The sequence below is a fragment of the Ascaphus truei genome, chromosome 2 (assembly GCF_040206685.1).
Source record: "Ascaphus truei isolate aAscTru1 chromosome 2, aAscTru1.hap1, whole genome shotgun sequence".
NCBI classification, from domain to species: Eukaryota; Metazoa; Chordata; class Amphibia; order Anura; family Ascaphidae; genus Ascaphus; species Ascaphus truei.
In genome coordinates this window covers 265,918,976-265,936,818 of record NC_134484.1, presented here as the reverse complement: position 1 = coordinate 265,936,818, position 17,843 = coordinate 265,918,976, and the positions used below count along the sequence as shown (strand labels likewise).

The window sequence follows — 17,843 nt, the reverse complement described above, 5'->3', positions numbered from 1 at the left end:
GCACGATCGGCAAAAATAGCGGCATGAATGGTTATTTTTGTGAGCGAATGGAGTATGACAAAAATCGCAAAAGTAATTGGCCCCGATGAAAGCGTTTATTTTTTTTACGCCAAAGTAATGTGTGTCTTCATGGTATATAAATAAAACCCTCTCTTTGCAGGGCTCACTTGTATTAAAAAACTGCCATTCTCCCCGATTGTGGTAGAACACTTTAATGGTTACATTCAAGTGCTTTTCAAAGTCGGGTATGTCGCTAAAACTGACTAGACGATCATCAGGAATACCCAGGGTGCGATGTATCAAACGTGCTTTCTCCAGTAACACAGCGTCAGCCGTATCTCTCTTTTCTAACAGGGCACAAAGACTGGCTGCTAGACACAAGTTATGGCTGTCGTTATTTAAGTCAAAGAGTAATTGTCTTTTTTTGTTTACGATGCGACTGTAAGGCGTTGAATTAATGCGTCTACGGTGCATCACACCACCAACTCTGTTCTTAACAATTATGACCAATAGTCTTAAAGTACCGTCACCAAGAACCTCCGCGTTGCTTTGTAACATGTTTGCCACATGTTCCAAAAACGTCTCAGCGCTTAAGGCGTCCTTAGAGCGTTTAATAGAGTATAAAGCTCTATTTAACGTGTCACCGTCTAGACGTAATTGCACCATGTCATGGGGTCCTATGTCGGGCAGTAGTCTATTCAATGTACACTGTATAGAATCATGTACCGCCTGTAATGCCACTGAAAATGATGTTATACGATCAAGATTTACAAATTGAAAATGTTCAAAATGTTCCACAGCATTAAAATTTTGTCGTACTCTTTGGTACTGCGCTACACGTTCCAAAAATACAGACTGATCCGCCGCATCGTTAGGGGGCTGTATTATCAGTGGTGTATGTATTTCAACACTATTTTCAACCGGCAGTACAGACCTTTCAACATTAATTTCATTTACAGATGGCTCTGACTGTACAGAAATTAATGGCATTATACCCCTCTGGGGATGTTCGACCGCAATTAAGTTGGGGCTCATAACGGGGGTCGATAAATCACCTGTACTAACGGGCATTAATGAGCATTCTGGCGTGTGTTCTGAGTTGTTGTCTACAACATAATTTATCTGCTGGCTGCTCTGCGTGCTTCTGTTTAACGTGGGGTGTTGATCTAAGCCCCTGCCCACCATATTTAGTCATGAATTGGTTAGTAATTGGGCCCCGTTGCTAAATACAGTCGTTAAACGATCAAGTTTTAGTTTGAACGCCGGCTCCATACACATGTTGCGTTCGACATGAGGCACCCAACAATGTGAATACAGTTCACGCATGAATGCGTTGATAGACCTCTTTACATCCACCCAGAAAAGGTATTCAGTACAACCCCGGCTCTCAATGTCAGATTCGTCCTCTATACACAGCGCTGTTGTGGCTTTTGGGTGTGTATTGTCAGTACACGGTGTTGTTATTATTACGTCGTGTATTATGTTTTGGTTGTTGGCCCCTGAATCCCCCTTTAGATGCATTACACCCTTGTGAAATATATCGCTTGAACGGCGAAGCCTTAATAACAAGGCTTTCATGCGCTCTAAATCGCGTTCATGCTCTTTCACAAAAATCAATGTTTTCAAGTCGCTTATTACATTTTCTATAAGCCGATTTAAATCTATCCAAAAAACAAAATGATTATAGAACCATCGCCAATAATGCGGTGTATCAATGTCATTAATCGTCGTACAGTTACCTGACTGACCTTTCTGCGCCCCATGATCATTGTTTGTGACAATCGTGATGTCCTGTAAAGGAAACCCTTGACTTTTACTGTTTGTGACCGGTGTGATGTCCTGTAAAGGCACCCTTCGTCTTTTAATTGTTGGCTGTGCAACAGCAGGGTCATTTACACGTGGGCGTCTGCCAAAGTCAATTCTACGCAATATATTTTCCAACTGGGCTTGTTGCAGGCCTGATACAGGTGTTGTGTTTATGCGTGCTGACTCACCGCCGGTGGCACGCGAAATGATATCCGCCTTTGCTGTTGGGGAGTTCAACATTGTAGCTGGTGGTGGTTCGATTGTAACCGTAACCGTTGTTGTTGGTCGCTTTACACCGTACAAAGCTTTTGATGTGCTGGGCTGCTCATTGTCGTGTGCAGGGGTACATTTATCAGGAACACGTCTAGTGGCATGCCTTACGGTCGTCTTTGAGGCTAAAAACATCAACAACAAAAAAAAAAAAAAAGAATACTGTCAGCTCATTTCATTAATAGATTAAAGTCCAGACAGCTTGAGGAACTATGTTAGTACTACATTACGCAACACCACGTATATAGATGCTTGAATTACAGCACAATAGACTCACCATGCTTTTCAGGTTGCGGGGCCCGTGGTTTCTTGTTCTGGGTTTGCATTTCAGCGTTGACTTTCTTTTCAGGTTGCGGGGCCCGTGGTTTCTTGTTCTGGATTTGCATTTCAGCGGCGACTTTTGGGCTTCTAACGCTTTGGTGCCGGTGCATTTTTGAAGCTGTGAACAATGACCTCATTATTAAAAAGTTTTATAATAGACAGCAGCATTTAAAAATAAAAAAAATAACTACACAATTATTGTGGCTGCATGACCCCTAATGTCGGCTATAAAAAAAAAGTGTAATAAAATGAATAGAAACACTATCTTAGTCCACTTAGATATATAATTACAGCCGTAATCTATAAAGTTTTAAATAAGTTCAAAACATGTCTATAGTGTTAGTTTTAAATATAACAGCGATACATTGTCATACATACCCCGTTTTTGATTTGTCATTATGGACGGATCAGGGTTGTGCTGTTTGATCGTACGTTTGACAGATCGTACACCGTTTTCCGTACCCCCCTTGGTTTGTTCTGTACGGCATAAAAGACCGCATAGGCGGTTATTCATGTACACAGGTAACTTTAAAAGTAAAAAAAAAAAGTATATGCAACCGCTTTTATATAAATACGCACCATCGGTAACCTGTTTTCCAAATCGACAGTCTAGAGCGTCATTAGCCAACCGCTCAGCTTGAAGTGCAGCAGCCAAAACTACATGAAAGAAAATTACAAAAATAAATAAATAATAATAAAGAAATAAAAATAAAAAAAAGAGCTGTCTTAAGCGGCCTCTGTCGATTCTTACATTCTTGGTCTGCCTCTGTGGAACTCCCCTGTGTATTTTCGGCAATATATGTTTGGAAGCGGTCAGCCTGCATGTATTATAAAGTACAATCAATTCTAGGCCTTTAAATATTATCATTAAAAGTCCTTCAATATAGTCTGATAAAAAAACGGACAAAAAACAAAACAATCAATGCTATTAAAATACACTAAATATCATGATATAAAATAGATGATACTATATTATCACGGGGGCCCCCTTTTTAGAAAAATAAAGTACATTAAATGTTACTTTGAAAAGACATATATGAATAAAACAATACACTTGCCCCTTTTTAGAAAAATAAAGTACATTAAATGTTACTTTGAAAAGACATATATGAATAAAACAATACACTCAATATACGCTAATAAAAAAAGGCCCTGTATATTACATAAAGTTTACATAAAAATACATTCAATGCCCTTAAAATACAGTAATTAGCAGTCTATAAAATAATATATCAAGGTTTTAGGTATATTATATCACATTTTTAGGTCTAATATATTATGGCCTTAGGTTCTACAGTATGTACTATATTATCAACGGGGCCACTTTTTAGAAAAACATTAAATGCTACTTTGAAAAGACATATATGAATAAAACAATACACTCAATATACGCTAATAAAAAAAAAGGTCCTGTATATTACATAAAGTTTACATAAAAATACATTCAATGCCATTAAAATACAGTAATTATCATTCTATAAAATAATATATCAGGGTTTAGGTATATTATATCACAGTTTTGAAAAAAAGACAGACATGAATAAAACAATACAGTCAATATTATGTTTACTCACCATGCCGTTATATTGAGAGCACTGCTAGGCACAGACTGGATGTAAGGGCACTCACGATCAATGAGGCTAGAGACAGAAGTATTTCAAAAGCCCCCTCTTAAATAGTTTTTTCTTGAGGCTCTAACAATTCGTAGCTCCACCTTCAATGGCTAGTGGGGGTGTGAACAATCCTCTTGAGGCTGTCTTGTTCTTTGTTTAATAGCTTTAATTATTATAAGGTCTGTTCTTAACCCTTCTGATTTATTATATATATATTTATTTATTTTTTACTAACTTATCTATATTATCAAAGTGCTGCAAAAGACCATAAAAATAAAACAAAACAAGACATTGTTGGCAGTGTATAATATAATTAGTCTTTTATTAAACATTACACATCAGACACATGTTTTTAAAAAAATGGCCTTATATATTTTTATAACAGGCCACACATTTTTGTGTACAGTCAATGTGTACATATCGCCGCTTAAAATGGCTCATACGCTTTCTCACAAAATTAGCGACTATGCGGTCATTTTTTTTTAAATCATTAGTGAAACTTTTTAAGATCTCTTCAAATGTTAAACCTTTACACATGTGATGAATGAAAAAAATACAAAATTCACCGCAGACAGAAGACAAAGTATCTTGCAACTGTGCGTTCTGAAACGTTATACGATTCACGTTCGTATTTAAAAACTGTAAAATTTCTTTAGGAAAGAGTTCACTTTTTGGTGATAATCCGTATGAGTCGAAAAAATGTCCAGAACCATCTGTATCAAAAAAAATCGCCAACCAGTGCTCACCAGGACCGTTATGAGGATGTGTATTTATGATGAAACATGTGGGTGCATTTGTCAGCGCGCGACGGGGTAATAAATCGCAGGGGTAAACTCCTTGAAACAATCCACGGGTGAATCGATCGGCGCTTAAAAACTGTGTTATTTGCACGGTATTCATTCTTTTTTTTTTTATTCAGAGAAAGTCATATAACACTTCTCTTCTCTGATTTATCTCAATAACGTTATCAAAAACGCCGTACACAATAATATTAACGGTTCTATCCAGAGCCCTTGAAAAGCGTATTTCAGCCCTCAGGTTTCCATTGCGAATTAGTGAGAAGTGACCACCGCGTTCCTGATCGGGTGACAAATCAAACGCAAATAGCGTGTACCCCTCAACATACTCTTCACGATTAATGAGAAATCCAGCGTCTGCATTTTGTTTACCGGCAATTTGTACCAGGGCCATGTATTCTCTAATAGAATTAGCATTCTCAAAGTCTGGTTGAAACGGTTTTGTCGGTATTTGTTCGCCGTCTAAATACAGCGCTGCAAAATTCACATGGTTGTGTTTGAAACAAAGGGGGTTTTTATCGTAAGCACCAGAAAAAGCGTCATTATCAACGAATCCTATAATGACCAGTTTGGGTAATTGACCCAAAAACAGGTTTTCTAGATTGCATACGCGACTTCCGACCGCGATGCTATAAATTTTCATCCCCACACGGTCGATAGTGTATTTTGCGTTGCCGCTTAAAAGCCCCTGCGCATGACCTATGCGCACTGCCGGCGCAATTTGCACCCTTTTGACAAACAGCGACGCGTTTAGAATTTGAATCTTAAACGGCTCAGCCTCAGCAGACATTAAACAAAATGTATCTTTATTTCTAGTGAGTTTAATTTTTAAGTCCAGACCGTTCAGTATAAGTTTCTCTTGAAAAAATATATCGCTATGTAGATGTCCCAGTAATTCTACGGCTTTACCACGTTCTGTCATTTGGGAACGCTTTGTAAAACCATGGTTATCACCACCCACTGTGCGGGTTTGGTGTTGCCCCGCTGTATCCTTGTAAAATAAACCGGTGGTAAACTGCGTGGATAATGCATCAGCGCTATAGTTCAGAATTGTTTCAATATACGCCCGATATGCGTACAGGTTATTGGATTGCGATATGAGTCTGTCCCCCAAAGTTACATCTAACTGATTGAAAAGCGTTGCTATCGGATAATTGATTAGACTCACGCGTGCTCCATCAGCAATCGGTGTATTGTCCTGTTTGACGATTTTACACGTAATGTAAATCAAAGTATTATTGAGGTCGAAATAATGTTCCCCGTTGCCAGCGATATAAAACTCCAACGGTGCCGTTTCTGAAAGGGCGGCCAACGGTTGTATTTCCACATACAGACTTTTTTCTATGCTCGTCTGTGTAGGCTGTATTTCAAAGATATCCAGTTCAGATTTAGCGCATTCTATGGAGTTGGTGTGAATAAACGCCATGCTGAAATAACTTTTATTTATTTTTTTGTCTTGTCAAATGAATCAAAAGATGTCGTTTAAGTTCTGTCGCGAGGTTTTTTTCTTCTTTCTGACGTTGCGACTGTTCTTTTTGTTTTGATAACGGGTTGTGCTGGGTGGGAATGCAACGCTGCGCTTGCGTTTGCCTTTAGCACTGCTTCTACTGATGTACACGAGTCCTGATCCGTCTTGTGCTGCACCACCCATTTTATTCGTCACAGCGGTTGAAACACGACCCACAACGTCTCTAGCGATATTTAGTGCTGCAGTTTTTACATGAGGTTTTACAATATCAAAGCCGCGCCTGAATAAAGGCACCGCCCGTCTAAAGAGACTGCGGAAAACGCCTGCTAATCCACGGCCGTACATATAAGGGCTCCCATGAAAGCCCTGTAAGCCATTTCCCGCTTGTGCTCTATAGTACATACTGTAAACCTGTGGTTCTCCATAGTTTTTAACAGCCACCATGTTGCCGGACCCTCAATACAGAGAGCCTTTGCGCGGGCGAAAGTGCAGTTTTACAATGGCCTTCCCGTACTTGAATGAGACGTTCTTATTTTGGTCGTTCTTTATCTCGATTGTAATGCAATCGATGTGATATTTACTGACGGGTATGTAATCAGGCTTTATGTAGCGCTGCGTAATGATATCATTATTATTGCCGGTGATTTCAACAGTCCGCAGTAGGGGGACAAAACTGTGACCTACGCGTTGATGCATAATGATATCGGTATAAACAAATATTGTATAAAAGCCGTTTTTTATATCTGCACATATTTTATCACATTTTTCAATTTTATCGATATTATTAGAATCCATGCCTAGAATGTTCATCATACGCTCTGAGGCTGTAAAGCGATGTGAACCCGGAACAGATACTGTTCTTTCAAAGTCGTCATATTTCAATTTCACTTTACTGATGGCCATCGCCTCGTTAATAGACCTAACCAATTCATTAATATCACTATAATACCCCGCTTTTACCATGAAGTTTGATTTAATGGCGTTTAGCGTTGATACATGTAATGTGCTGTCTGGCGCAGCATTCCGTAACGGCGGTCTTAGTTGTGTTACAGATACGTTACCGTCCACGTTTTCAAATGTATTCCAAGTATGCGGATACTGTATTTCTGTTAAAGCAACCTCCCATTCACCTTTTAAAATAATGGGCTTGGCTAGTTTTGTCGTATAATTAGAAATGTCATTTTGGGGGAACGTTTCGTATGACGCATTACTAGGCAGCGTTACATAAAAGGCAATATCCTCCATGGTGACGTCTTTTTACAAACGAGTTAGTTGTGCTTTTTCTATCCAGCTGTTGAATTTTGTAGGGTATCCACACCATTTAACGTAGTAGACGATTTTACGCCTTACGCTTTTTTGTTTTAATATCTTCTCAATTCTGTAAACGCGATTTAAATTCTTTGGTATTTTTTGTATCTCTTCAGCGTAGAATGAGCCTTCTATGGCCTCACCAGCGCTATCTGTGATCTTATACAGCGGTTTTACGCCTTTCGTGCGTACATCAGCAATAATAAATATTTCATCTGTAAAGCACTGTTCATAACCCTTTGTAAAAACTCCTTTATATTTTGATATCCGAACGTGGTCTCCAATTTTTAAAAGTGGCTTAAGTTTCTTAGAACACACATGTGACCTATAAATAGTATTCCAAACGGTGAGAGAATTCGCTTGTGTTACATCCTTTGGCGCACACTTAATGGTGCGATGTGGCGTGTGGTTATAGCTGTATATTAAGTCTGATAACACATCGCTGTACCTGTGCGTATTATGTGCTGTGAAAAAACGCCACATTTTCGTTTTTAATGTCCTATTAAAGCGTTCAATAATGGCTGCCTTAACGGCGTTGCCGGCGATGAACCTGTTAACGCCATATTTTTGGAGCAGTAAATTAACATTCTTATTCAAGAATTCTTTACCCCCGTCAGTTTGTAACTTTTGAGGCACCCTTCCCTCTAAAAAAATCTCTTGTAACGCATTAGCGACGCTTAACCCTTTTTTATTTTGCAACAATTTTGCCCAGGCGTATTTTGACAAAATATCGATAACGGTCAAAATATAACGATTTCCGTCGTTACACTTGGCAAAATCAATCATTGATACGAGGTCGGCTTGCCACTGCGAATCGATATTGGACACTAAAATCATATTCCTTTTGAAATTTTTTCGCGCCGGTTTGTATAACGTATAGACATCTTGCTCTGAAAGATAATTTTTGACCGTTGCGTTTGAAATACCGTATTTTTGTGCTGCATTATTTAAACTCTGTATGCCGCCAAAGGAACCAGGCGTTTTCGGCGTGTAATATATTTTTCGTAATTGTGCATCCGCTTTTTTTGAGCTTGTATGGCTATGCATTCTTTAATAGTATTTCATAAAACAATATAATGCTTCTATGGTGTTTTCAGCTTCTGTTTAAAACAATCTCCCGCAGTTCAAGGCTCTTCCAAGTCTTTTGAAATGCCTTATTTACCGCTGTTAATGAGGCTGTTCCCACGACACCTCTGCTCTCAGTTAACAACCATGGTGTTTGTCTAGATTCTTGTCATTATGACCCCACACCATCTGCTAATGAGGTTATTGCGTCAATTGCTATGACACGCTTTTCAAAGACTTTTGAAATGACTTATTTACTTTTTTTACTATGGCCCCACAACATCTGCTAATGAGGTTATTGCATCAATTGCTATGAAAAGCTTTTCAAAGACTTTTGAAATGACTCACTTACTTTTTTACTTGTAAATACGAATTGTAATTATTGCCTGGTTGAAACTGTAAATAAGCTGTTTAATTTATTTATTTTTTTTCCCTCTGTAAAATAAGACATTGTATTGCTGTCCCTCTATACTATGTATCGTACTAACTCAACGCCTCTAGATGATTTTAGTCTATTAAGGCCTTAACAGCCGTTTTACTTTTTTACTTGTAAATACGTCTTGTAATTATTTCCTGGTGAAAACTGTGTTATCTTTTAAAAAATAAAATAAGCAATTTTTGACTCATACAATTGTGCTTTTTATTTATATGTAACCCCCGACTGTTGCGGCTAATCCCTGTACCGTCTCTATACAAATAAAAAATATATATACAAATAAAAAAAAAATATATAAAAATATTATGTCTGGGGTGGGATTCGAACCCACGTGGACATACGTCCATTGGATCTTAAGTCCAACGCCTTAAACCACTCGGCCACCCTGACACTTGAGGGTTTAGCCTCTTAAAGCCGTATTCTGTCTGAATTTAAAAAAAAATGCTACGCCCTCTTTTCAACGTCATTTGAACTTTTCTGACATGCGCACGGCGTTATTTCAGAATAAACATGTCCAGACATGCCCCAGTATGAAAAAAACATGTTCGGGCATGCCCCAAAAGCCTATAAACATGCCCGGACATGCCCCGCGTATGTATACGCCCCCTCCAATCTACGTCAACAGTACGCACCAATCACAAAAAAGAATAAAAAATGCACATCATAATAAAAAATGGAGTCTGGGGGATGTCAACCGCGGTTTTTTGGCTTAGGGGGCGTCAACTGCGTTTTTTTGGCGTAGGGGGCGTCAACTGCGTTTTTTTGGCGTAGGGGGCGTCAACCGCGTTTTTTTGGCGCAGGGGGCGGCAACCTAAAAATGCGCAGGGGGCGGGGCCGGATACGGATGGGGCGGGACCGGATACGGAAGGGGCGGGACATAGGGCGGGTTTAAGGCCAAAAGGGGCGGGGCTTAGGGGAAAAGGGGGCGTGGTACCTGTCAAAAAAAGTTTGACATAATGTATGCCTCCCTACTACTTCGGTACATTAGAAGCAACTCTGAAACTTAACCTAAGCGTTTTTCGAAGCTACTTTTTGGCTAACTTCTTATAGGAAGGTCTAGGAGCTCTGAAAATGAACGTGCGCGTCTTTCACTCTTCCCGAGGGACTTAGGAGAATTTTGTGATATTTTTTATTAAAATGGTGTATAAGGGTATATATATAAATATATTTTATTCATTGTATATGAGCTGGCGATTTCTAAGTCTGTGGTTCCGAGAGGGGGTAACCAGGCTCACTAATAAAGGTCAAGCAACTTGGCTGCCAGAATGCCCTGCTTCAGCACAGACCAGTAAGGCATTGTGATAAGCGTATCCCCGGTATAGTCAGGGGTTAATGGGAGTCGTCCCCGTCCCCCCAGTATACGCCCAGAACCATGGACCCAGTACTTGTGGTTCGGACTGTCTCCAACCAGCCATAATGTTGTGAGAGTGAAATTATGTCTAATTCCAGCTTCGGTACATTAGAAGCAACTCTGAAACTTAACCTAAGCGTTTTTCGAAGCTACTTTTTGGCTAACTTCTTATAGGAAGGTCTAGGAGCTCTGAAAATGAACGTGCGCGTCTTTCACTCTTCCCGAGGGACTTAGAAGAATTTTGTGATATTTTTTATTAAAATGGTGTATAAGGGTATATATATATAAATTTATTTTATGCACTGTATATGAGCTGGCGATTTCTAAGTCTGTGGTTCCGAGAGGGGGTAACCAGGCTCACTAATAAAGGTCAAGCCACTTGGCTGCCAGAATGCCCTGCTTCAGCACAGACCAGTAAGGCATTGTGATAAGCGTATCCCCGGTATAGTCAGGGGTTAATGGGAGTCGTCCCCGTCCCCCCAGTATATGGCCAGAACCATGGACCCGGTATTTGTGGTTCGGACTGTCTCCAACCAGCCATAATGTTGTGAGAGTGAAATTATGTCTAAGTCCAGCTTCGGTACATTAGATGCAACTCTGAGACTTAACCTAAGCGTTTTTCGAAGCTACTTTTTGGCTAACTTCTTATAGGAAGGTCTAGGAGCTCTGAAAATGAACGTGCGCGTCTTTCACTCTTCCCGAGGGACTTAGAAGAATTTTGTGATATTTTTTATTAAAATGGTGTATAAGGGTATATATATATAAATTTATTTTATGCACTGTATATGAGCTGGCGATTTCTAAGTCTGTGGTTCCGAGAGGGGGTAACCAGGCTCACTAATAAAGGTCAAGCCACTTGGCTGCCAGAATGCCCTGCTTCTGCACAGACCAGTAAGGCATTGTGATAAGCGTATCCCCGGTATAGTCAGGGGTTAATGGGAGTCGTCCCCGTCCCCCCAGTATATGGCCAGAACCATGGACCCGGTATTTGTGGTTCGGACTGTCTCCAACCAGCCATAATGTTGTGAGAGTGAAATTATGTCTAAGTCCAGCTTCAGTACATTAGATGCAACTCTGAGACTTAACCTAAGCGTTTTTCGAAGCTACTTTTTGGCTAACTTCTTATAGGAAGGTCTAGGAGCTCTGAAAATGAACGTGCGCGTCTTTCACTCTTCCCGAGGGACTTAGGAGAATTTTGTGATATTTTTTATTAAAATGGTGTATAAGGGTATATATATAAATATATTTTATGCACTGTATATGAGCTGGCGATTTCTAAGTCTGTGGTTCCGAGAGGGGGTAACCAGGCTCACTAATAAAGGTCAAGCAACTTGGCTGCCAGAATGCCCTGCTTCAGCACAGACCAGTAAGGCATTGTGATAAGCGTATCCCCGGTATAGTCAGGGGTTAATGGGAGTCGTCCCCGTCCCCCCAGTATATGGCCAAAACCATGGACCCGGTATTTGTGGTTCGGACTGTCTCCAACCAGCCATAATGTTGTGAGAGTGAAATTATGTCTAAGTCCAGCTTCAGTACATTAGATGCAACTCTGAGACTTAACCTAAGCGTTTTTCGAAGCTACTTTTTGGCTAACTTCTTATAGGAAGGTCTAGGAGCTCTGAAAATGAACGTGCGCGTCTTTCACTCTTCCCGAGGGACTTAGAAGAATTTTGTGATATTTTTTATTAAAATGGTGTATAAGGGTATATATATATAAATTTATTTTATGCACTGTATATGAGCTGGCGATTTCTAAGTCTGTGGTTCCGAGAGGGGGTAACCAGGCTCACTAATAAAGGTCAAGCCACTTGGCTGCCAGAATGCCCTGCTTCAGCACAGACCAGTAAGGCATTGTGATAAGCGTATCCCCGGTATAGTCAGGGGTTAATGGGAGTCGTCCCCGTCCCCCCAGTATACGCCCAGAACCATGGACCCAGTACTTGTGGTTCGGACTGTCTCCAACCAGCCATAATGTTGTGAGAGTGAAATTATGTCTAATTCCAGCTTCGGTACATTAGAAGCAACTCTGAAACTTAACCTAAGCGTTTTTCGAAGCTACTTTTTGGCTAACTTCTTATAGGAAGGTCTAGGAGCTCTGAAAATGAACGTGCGCGTCTTTCACTCTTCCCGAGGGACTTAGAAGAATTTTGTGATATTTTTTATTAAAATGGTGTATAAGGGTATATATATATAAATTTATTTTATGCACTGTATATGAGCTGGCGATTTCTAAGTCTGTGGTTCCGAGAGGGGGTAACCAGGCTCACTAATAAAGGTCAAGCCACTTGGCTGCCAGAATGCCCTGCTTCAGCACAGACCAGTAAGGCATTGTGATAAGCGTATCCCCGGTATAGTCAGGGGTTAATGGGAGTCGTCCCCGTCCCCCCAGTATACGCCCAGAACCATGGACCCAGTACTTGTGGTTCGGACTGTCTCCAACCAGCCATAATGTTGTGAGAGTGAAATTATGTCTAATTCCAGCTTCGGTACATTAGAAGCAACTCTGAAACGTAACCTAAGCGTTTTTCGAAGCTACTTTTTGGCTAACTTCTTATAGGAAGGTCTAGGAGCTCTGAAAATGAACGTGCGCGTCTTTCACTCTTCCCGAGGGACTTAGAAGAATTTTGTGATATTTTTTATTAAAATGGTGTATAAGGGTATATATATATAAATTTATTTTATGCACTGTATATGAGCTGGCGATTTCTAAGTCTGTGGTTCCGAGAGGGGGTAACCAGGCTCACTAATAAAGGTCAAGCCACTTGGCTGCCAGAATGCCCTGCTTCAGCACAGACCAGTAAGGCATTGTGATAAGCGTATCCCCGGTATAGTCAGGGGTTAATGGGAGTCGTCCCCGTCCCCCCAGTATATGGCCAGAACCATGGACCCGGTATTTGTGGTTCGGACTGTTTCCAACCAGCCATAACGTTGTGAGAGTGAAATTATGTCTAAGTCCAGCTTCAGTACATTAGATGCAACTCTGAGACTTAACCTAAGCGTTTTTCGAAGCTACTTTTTGGCTAACTTCTTATAGGAAGGTCTAGGAGCTCTGAAAATGAACGTGCGCGTCTTTCACTCTTCCCGAGGGACTTAGGAGAATTTTGTGATATTTTTTATTAAAATGGTGTATAAGGGTATATATATAAATATATTTTATGCACTGTATATGAGCTGGCGATTTCTAAGTCTGTGGTTCCGAGAGGGGGTAACCAGGCTCACTAATAAAGGTCAAGCAACTTGGCTGCCAGAATGCCCTGCTTCAGCACAGACCAGTAAGGCATTGTGATAAGCGTATCCCCGGTATAGTCAGGGGTTAATGGGAGTCGTCCCCGTCCCCCCAGTATACGCCCAGAACCATGGACCCAGTACTTGTGGTTCGGACTGTCTCCAACCAGCCATAATGTTGTGAGAGTGAAATTATGTCTAATTCCAGCTTCGGTACATTAGAAGCAACTCTGAAACTTAACCTAAGCGTTTTTCGAAGCTACTTTTTGGCTAACTTCTTATAGGAAGGTCTAGGAGCTCTGAAAATTAACGTGCGCGTCTTTCACTCTTCCCGAGGGACTTAGAAGAATTTTGTGATATTTTTTATTAAAATGGTGTATAAGGGTATATATATATAAATTTATTTTATGCACTGTATATGAGCTGGCGATTTCTAAGTCTGTGGTTCCGAGAGGGGGTAACCAGGCTCACTAATAAAGGTCAAGCCACTTGGCTGCCAGAATGCCCTGCTTCAGCACAGACCAGTAAGGCATTGTCATAAGCGTATCCCCGGTATAGTCAGGGGTTAATGGGAGTCGTCCCCGTCCCCCCAGTATACGCCCAGAACCATGGACCCAGTACTTGTGGTTCGGACTGTCTCCAACCAGCCATAATGTTGTGAGAGTGAAATTATGTCTAATTCCAGCTTCGGTACATTAGAAGCAACTCTGAAACTTAACCTAAGCGTTTTTCGAAGCTACTTTTTGGCTAACTTCTTATAGGAAGGTCTAGGAGCTCTGAAAATGAACGTGCGCGTCTTTCACTCTTCCCGAGGGACTTAGAAGAATTTTGTGATATTTTTTATTAAAATGGTGTATAAGGGTATATATATATAAATTTATTTTATGCACTGTATATGAGCTGGCGATTTCTAAGTCTGTGGTTCCGAGAGGGGGTAACCAGGCTCACTAATAAAGGTCAAGCCACTTGGCTGCCAGAATGCCCTGCTTCAGCACAGACCAGTAAGGCATTGTGATAAGCGTATCCCCGGTATAGTCAGGGGTTAATGGGAGTCGTCCCCGTCCCCCCAGTATATGGCCAGAACCATGGACCCGGTATTTGTGGTTCGGACTGTCTCCAACCAGCCATAATGTTGTGAGAGTGAAATTATGTCTAAGTCCAGCTTCGGTACATTAGATGCAACTCTGAGACTTAACCTAAGCGTTTTTCGCAGCTACTTTTTGGCTAACTTCTTATAGGAAGGTCTAGGAGCTCTGAAAATGAACGTGCGCGTCTTTCACTCTTCCCGAGGGACTTAGAAGAATTTTGTGATATTTTTTATTAAAATGGTGTATAAGGGTATATATATATAAATTTATTTTATGCACTGTATATGAGCTGGCGATTTCTAAGTCTGTGGTTCCGAGAGGGGGTAACCAGGCTCACTAATAAAGGTCAAGCCACTTGGCTGCCAGAATGCCCTGCTTCAGCACAGACCAGTAAGGCATTGTGATAAGCGTATCCCCGGTATAGTCAGGGGTTAATGGGAGTCGTCCCCGTCCCCCCAGTATATGGCCAGAACCATGGACCCGGTATTTGTGGTTCGTACTGTCTCCAACCAGCCATAATGTTGTGAGAGTGAAATTATGTCTAAGTCCAGCTTCAGTACATTAGATGCAACTCTGAGACTTAACCTAAGCGTTTTTCGAAGCTTCTTTTTGGCTAACTTCTTATAGGAAGGTCTAGGAGCTCTGAAAATGAACGTGCGCGTCTTTCACTCTTCCCGAGGGACTTAGAAGAATTTTGTGATATTTTTTATTAAAATGGTGTATAAGGGTATATATATATAAATTTATTTTATGCACTGTATATGAGCTGGCGATTTCTAAGTCTGTGGTTCCGAGAGGGGGTAACCAGGCTCACTAATAAAGGTCAAGCCACTTGGCTGCCAGAATGCCCTGCTTCAGCACAGACCAGTAAGGCATTGTGATAAGCGTATCCCCGGTATAGTCAGGGGTTAATGGGAGTCGTCCCCGTCCCCCCAGTATATGGCCAGAACCATGGACCCGGTATTTGTGGTTCGGACTGTCTCCAACCAGCCATAATGTTGTGAGAGTGAAATTATGTCTAAGTCCAGCTTCAGTACATTAGATGCAACTCTGAGACTTAACCTAAGCGTTTTTCGAAGCTACTTTTTGGCTAACTTCTTATAGGAAGGTCTAGGAGCTCTGAAAATGAACGTGCGCGTCTTTCACTCTTCCCGAGGGACTTAGGAGAATTTTGTGATATTTTTTATTAAAATGGTGTATAAGGGTATATATATAAATATATTTTATGCACTGTATATGAGCTGGCGATTTCTAAGTCTGTGGTTCCGAGAGGGGGTAACCAGGCTCACTAATAAAGGTCAAGCAACTTGGCTGCCAGAATGCCCTGCTTCAGCACAGACCAGTAAGGCATTGTGATAAGCGTATCCCCGGTATAGTCAGGGGTTAATGGGAGTCGTCCACGTCCCCCCAGTATACGCCCAGAACCATGGACCCAGTACTTGTGGTTCGGACTTTCTCCAACCAGCCATAATGTTGTGAGAGTGAAATTATGTCTAATTCCAGCTTCGGTACATTAGAAGCAACTCTGAAACTTAACCTAAGCGTTTTTCGAAGCTACTTTTTGGCTAACTTCTTATAGGAAGGTCTAGGAGCTCTGAAAATGAACGTGCGCGTCTTTCACTCTTCCCGAGGGACTTAGAAGAATTTTGTGATATTTTTTATTAAAATGGTGTATAAGGGTATATATATATAAATTTATTTTATGCACTGTATATGAGCTGGCGATTTCTAAGTCTGTGGTTCCGAGAGGGGGTAACCAGGCTCACTAATAAAGGTCAAGCCACTTGGCTGCCAGAATGCCCTGCTTCAGCACAGACCAGTAAGGCATTGTGATAAGCGTATCCCCGGTATAGTCAGGGGTTAATGGGAGTCGTCCCCATCCCCCCAGTATATGGCCAGAACCATGGACCCGGTATTTGTGGTTCGGACTGTCTCCAACCAGCCATAATGTTGTGAGAGTGAAATTATGTCTAAGTCCAGCTTCGGTACATTAGATGCAACTCTGAGACTTAACCTAAGCGTTTTTCGAAGCTACTTTTTGGCTAACTTCTTATAGGAAGGTCTAGGAGCTCTGAAAATGAACGTCCGCGTCTTTCACTCTTCCCGAGGGACTTAGAAGAATTTTGTGATATTTTTTATTAAAATGGTGTATAAGGGTATATATATAAATATATTTTATGCACTGTATATGAGCTGGCGATTTCTAAGTCTGTGGTTCCGAGAGGGGGTAACCAGGCTCACTAATAAAGGTCAAGCCACTTGGCTGCCAGAATGCCCTGCTTCAGCACAGACCAGAAAGGCATTGTGATAAGCGTATCCCCGGTATAGTCAGGGGTTAATGGGAGTCGTCCCCGTCCCCCCAGTATACGCCCAGAACCATGGACCCAGTACTTGTGGTTCGGAATGTCTCCAACCAGCCATAATGTTGTGAGAGTGAAATTATGTCTAATTCCAGCTTCGGTACACTAGAAGCAACTCTGAAACGTAACCTAAGCGTTTTTCGAAGATACTTTTTGGCTAACTTCTTATAGGAAGGTCTAGGAGCTCTGAAAATGAACGTGCGCGTCTTTCACTCTTCCCGAGGGACTTAGAAGAATTTTGTGATATTTTTTATTAAAATGGTGTATAAGGGTATATATATATAAATTTATTTTATGCACTGTATATGAGCTGGCGATTTCTAAGTCTGTGGTTCCGAGAGGGGGTAACCAGGCTCACTAATAAAGGTCAAGCCACTTGGCTGCCAGAATGCCCTGCTTCAGCACAGACCAGTAAGGCATTGTGATAAGCGTATCCCCGGTATAGTCAGGGGTTAATGGGAGTCGTCCCCGTCCCCCCAGTATATGGCCAGAACCATGGACCCGGTATTTGTGGTTCGGACTGTCTCCAACCAGCCATAACGTTGTGAGAGTGAAATTATGTCTAAGTCCAGCTTCAGTACATTAGATGCAACTCTGAGACTTAACCTAAGCGTTTTTCGAAGCTACTTTTTGGCTAACTTCTTATAGGAAGGTCTAGGAGCTCTGAAAATGAACGTGCGCGTCTTTCACTCTTCCCGAGGGACTTAGGAGAATTTTGTGATATTTTTTATTAAA

The 17,843-nt window shown here is 41.1% G+C and overlaps 2 protein-coding genes and 1 non-coding gene across 4 annotated transcripts; all 3 read right to left on the bottom strand.

The window, feature by feature from the left end:
- Positions 1-1,188: 1,188 nt before the first annotated feature.
- LOC142487250 (uncharacterized) lies at positions 1,189-4,163 on the bottom strand. Of its 2 annotated transcripts, XM_075586202.1 has the most exons (6): positions 3,972-4,163; positions 3,149-3,215; positions 2,977-3,054; positions 2,776-2,874; positions 2,354-2,515; positions 1,189-2,201 (listed from the first exon to the last, which is right to left on the bottom strand). In XM_075586202.1, the coding sequence occupies exons 1-6, from the start codon at positions 3,972-3,974 to the stop codon at positions 1,192-1,194; spliced, it is 1,419 nt and encodes a 472-aa protein (XP_075442317.1). In that variant the 5' UTR covers positions 3,975-4,163; the 3' UTR covers positions 1,189-1,191. The 2 variants fall into 2 exon arrangements, with proteins under 2 accessions (XP_075442317.1, XP_075442316.1); XM_075586201.1 differs by lacking the exon at positions 3,972-4,163 and having other exon boundaries at positions 3,149-3,346.
- Positions 4,164-4,925: 762 nt separating this feature from the next.
- LOC142488208 (uncharacterized protein F54H12.2-like) lies at positions 4,926-6,233 on the bottom strand. The gene has a single exon (XM_075588581.1). It carries the CDS (start codon positions 6,231-6,233, stop codon positions 4,926-4,928), a length of 1,308 nt encoding a protein of 435 aa, XP_075444696.1.
- Positions 6,234-9,390: 3,157 nt separating this feature from the next.
- On the bottom strand, positions 9,391-9,474 carry TRNAL-UAA (transfer RNA leucine (anticodon UAA)). Its single transcript has one exon. It is a non-coding gene; the product is annotated as a tRNA-Leu (tRNA).
- Positions 9,475-17,843: the final 8,369 nt, after the last annotated feature.

Coding starts and splice junctions, on each gene's coding strand:
- LOC142487250 (XM_075586201.1), bottom strand. CDS start 3,221: ATGCAGGCTGACCGCTTCCAAACATATATTGCCGAAAATACACAGGGG. Junction 2,516..2,775: donor AATGACAAATCAAAAACGGG/GTATGTATGACA, acceptor CATTGTTCACAG/CTTCAAAAATGCACCGGCAC. Junction 2,202..2,353: donor CCCGCAACCTGAAAAGCATG/GTGAGTCTATTG, acceptor TGATGTTTTTAG/CCTCAAAGACGACCGTAAGG.
- LOC142488208 (XM_075588581.1), bottom strand. CDS start 6,233: ATGGCGTTTATTCACACCAACTCCATAGAATGCGCTAAATCTGAACTG.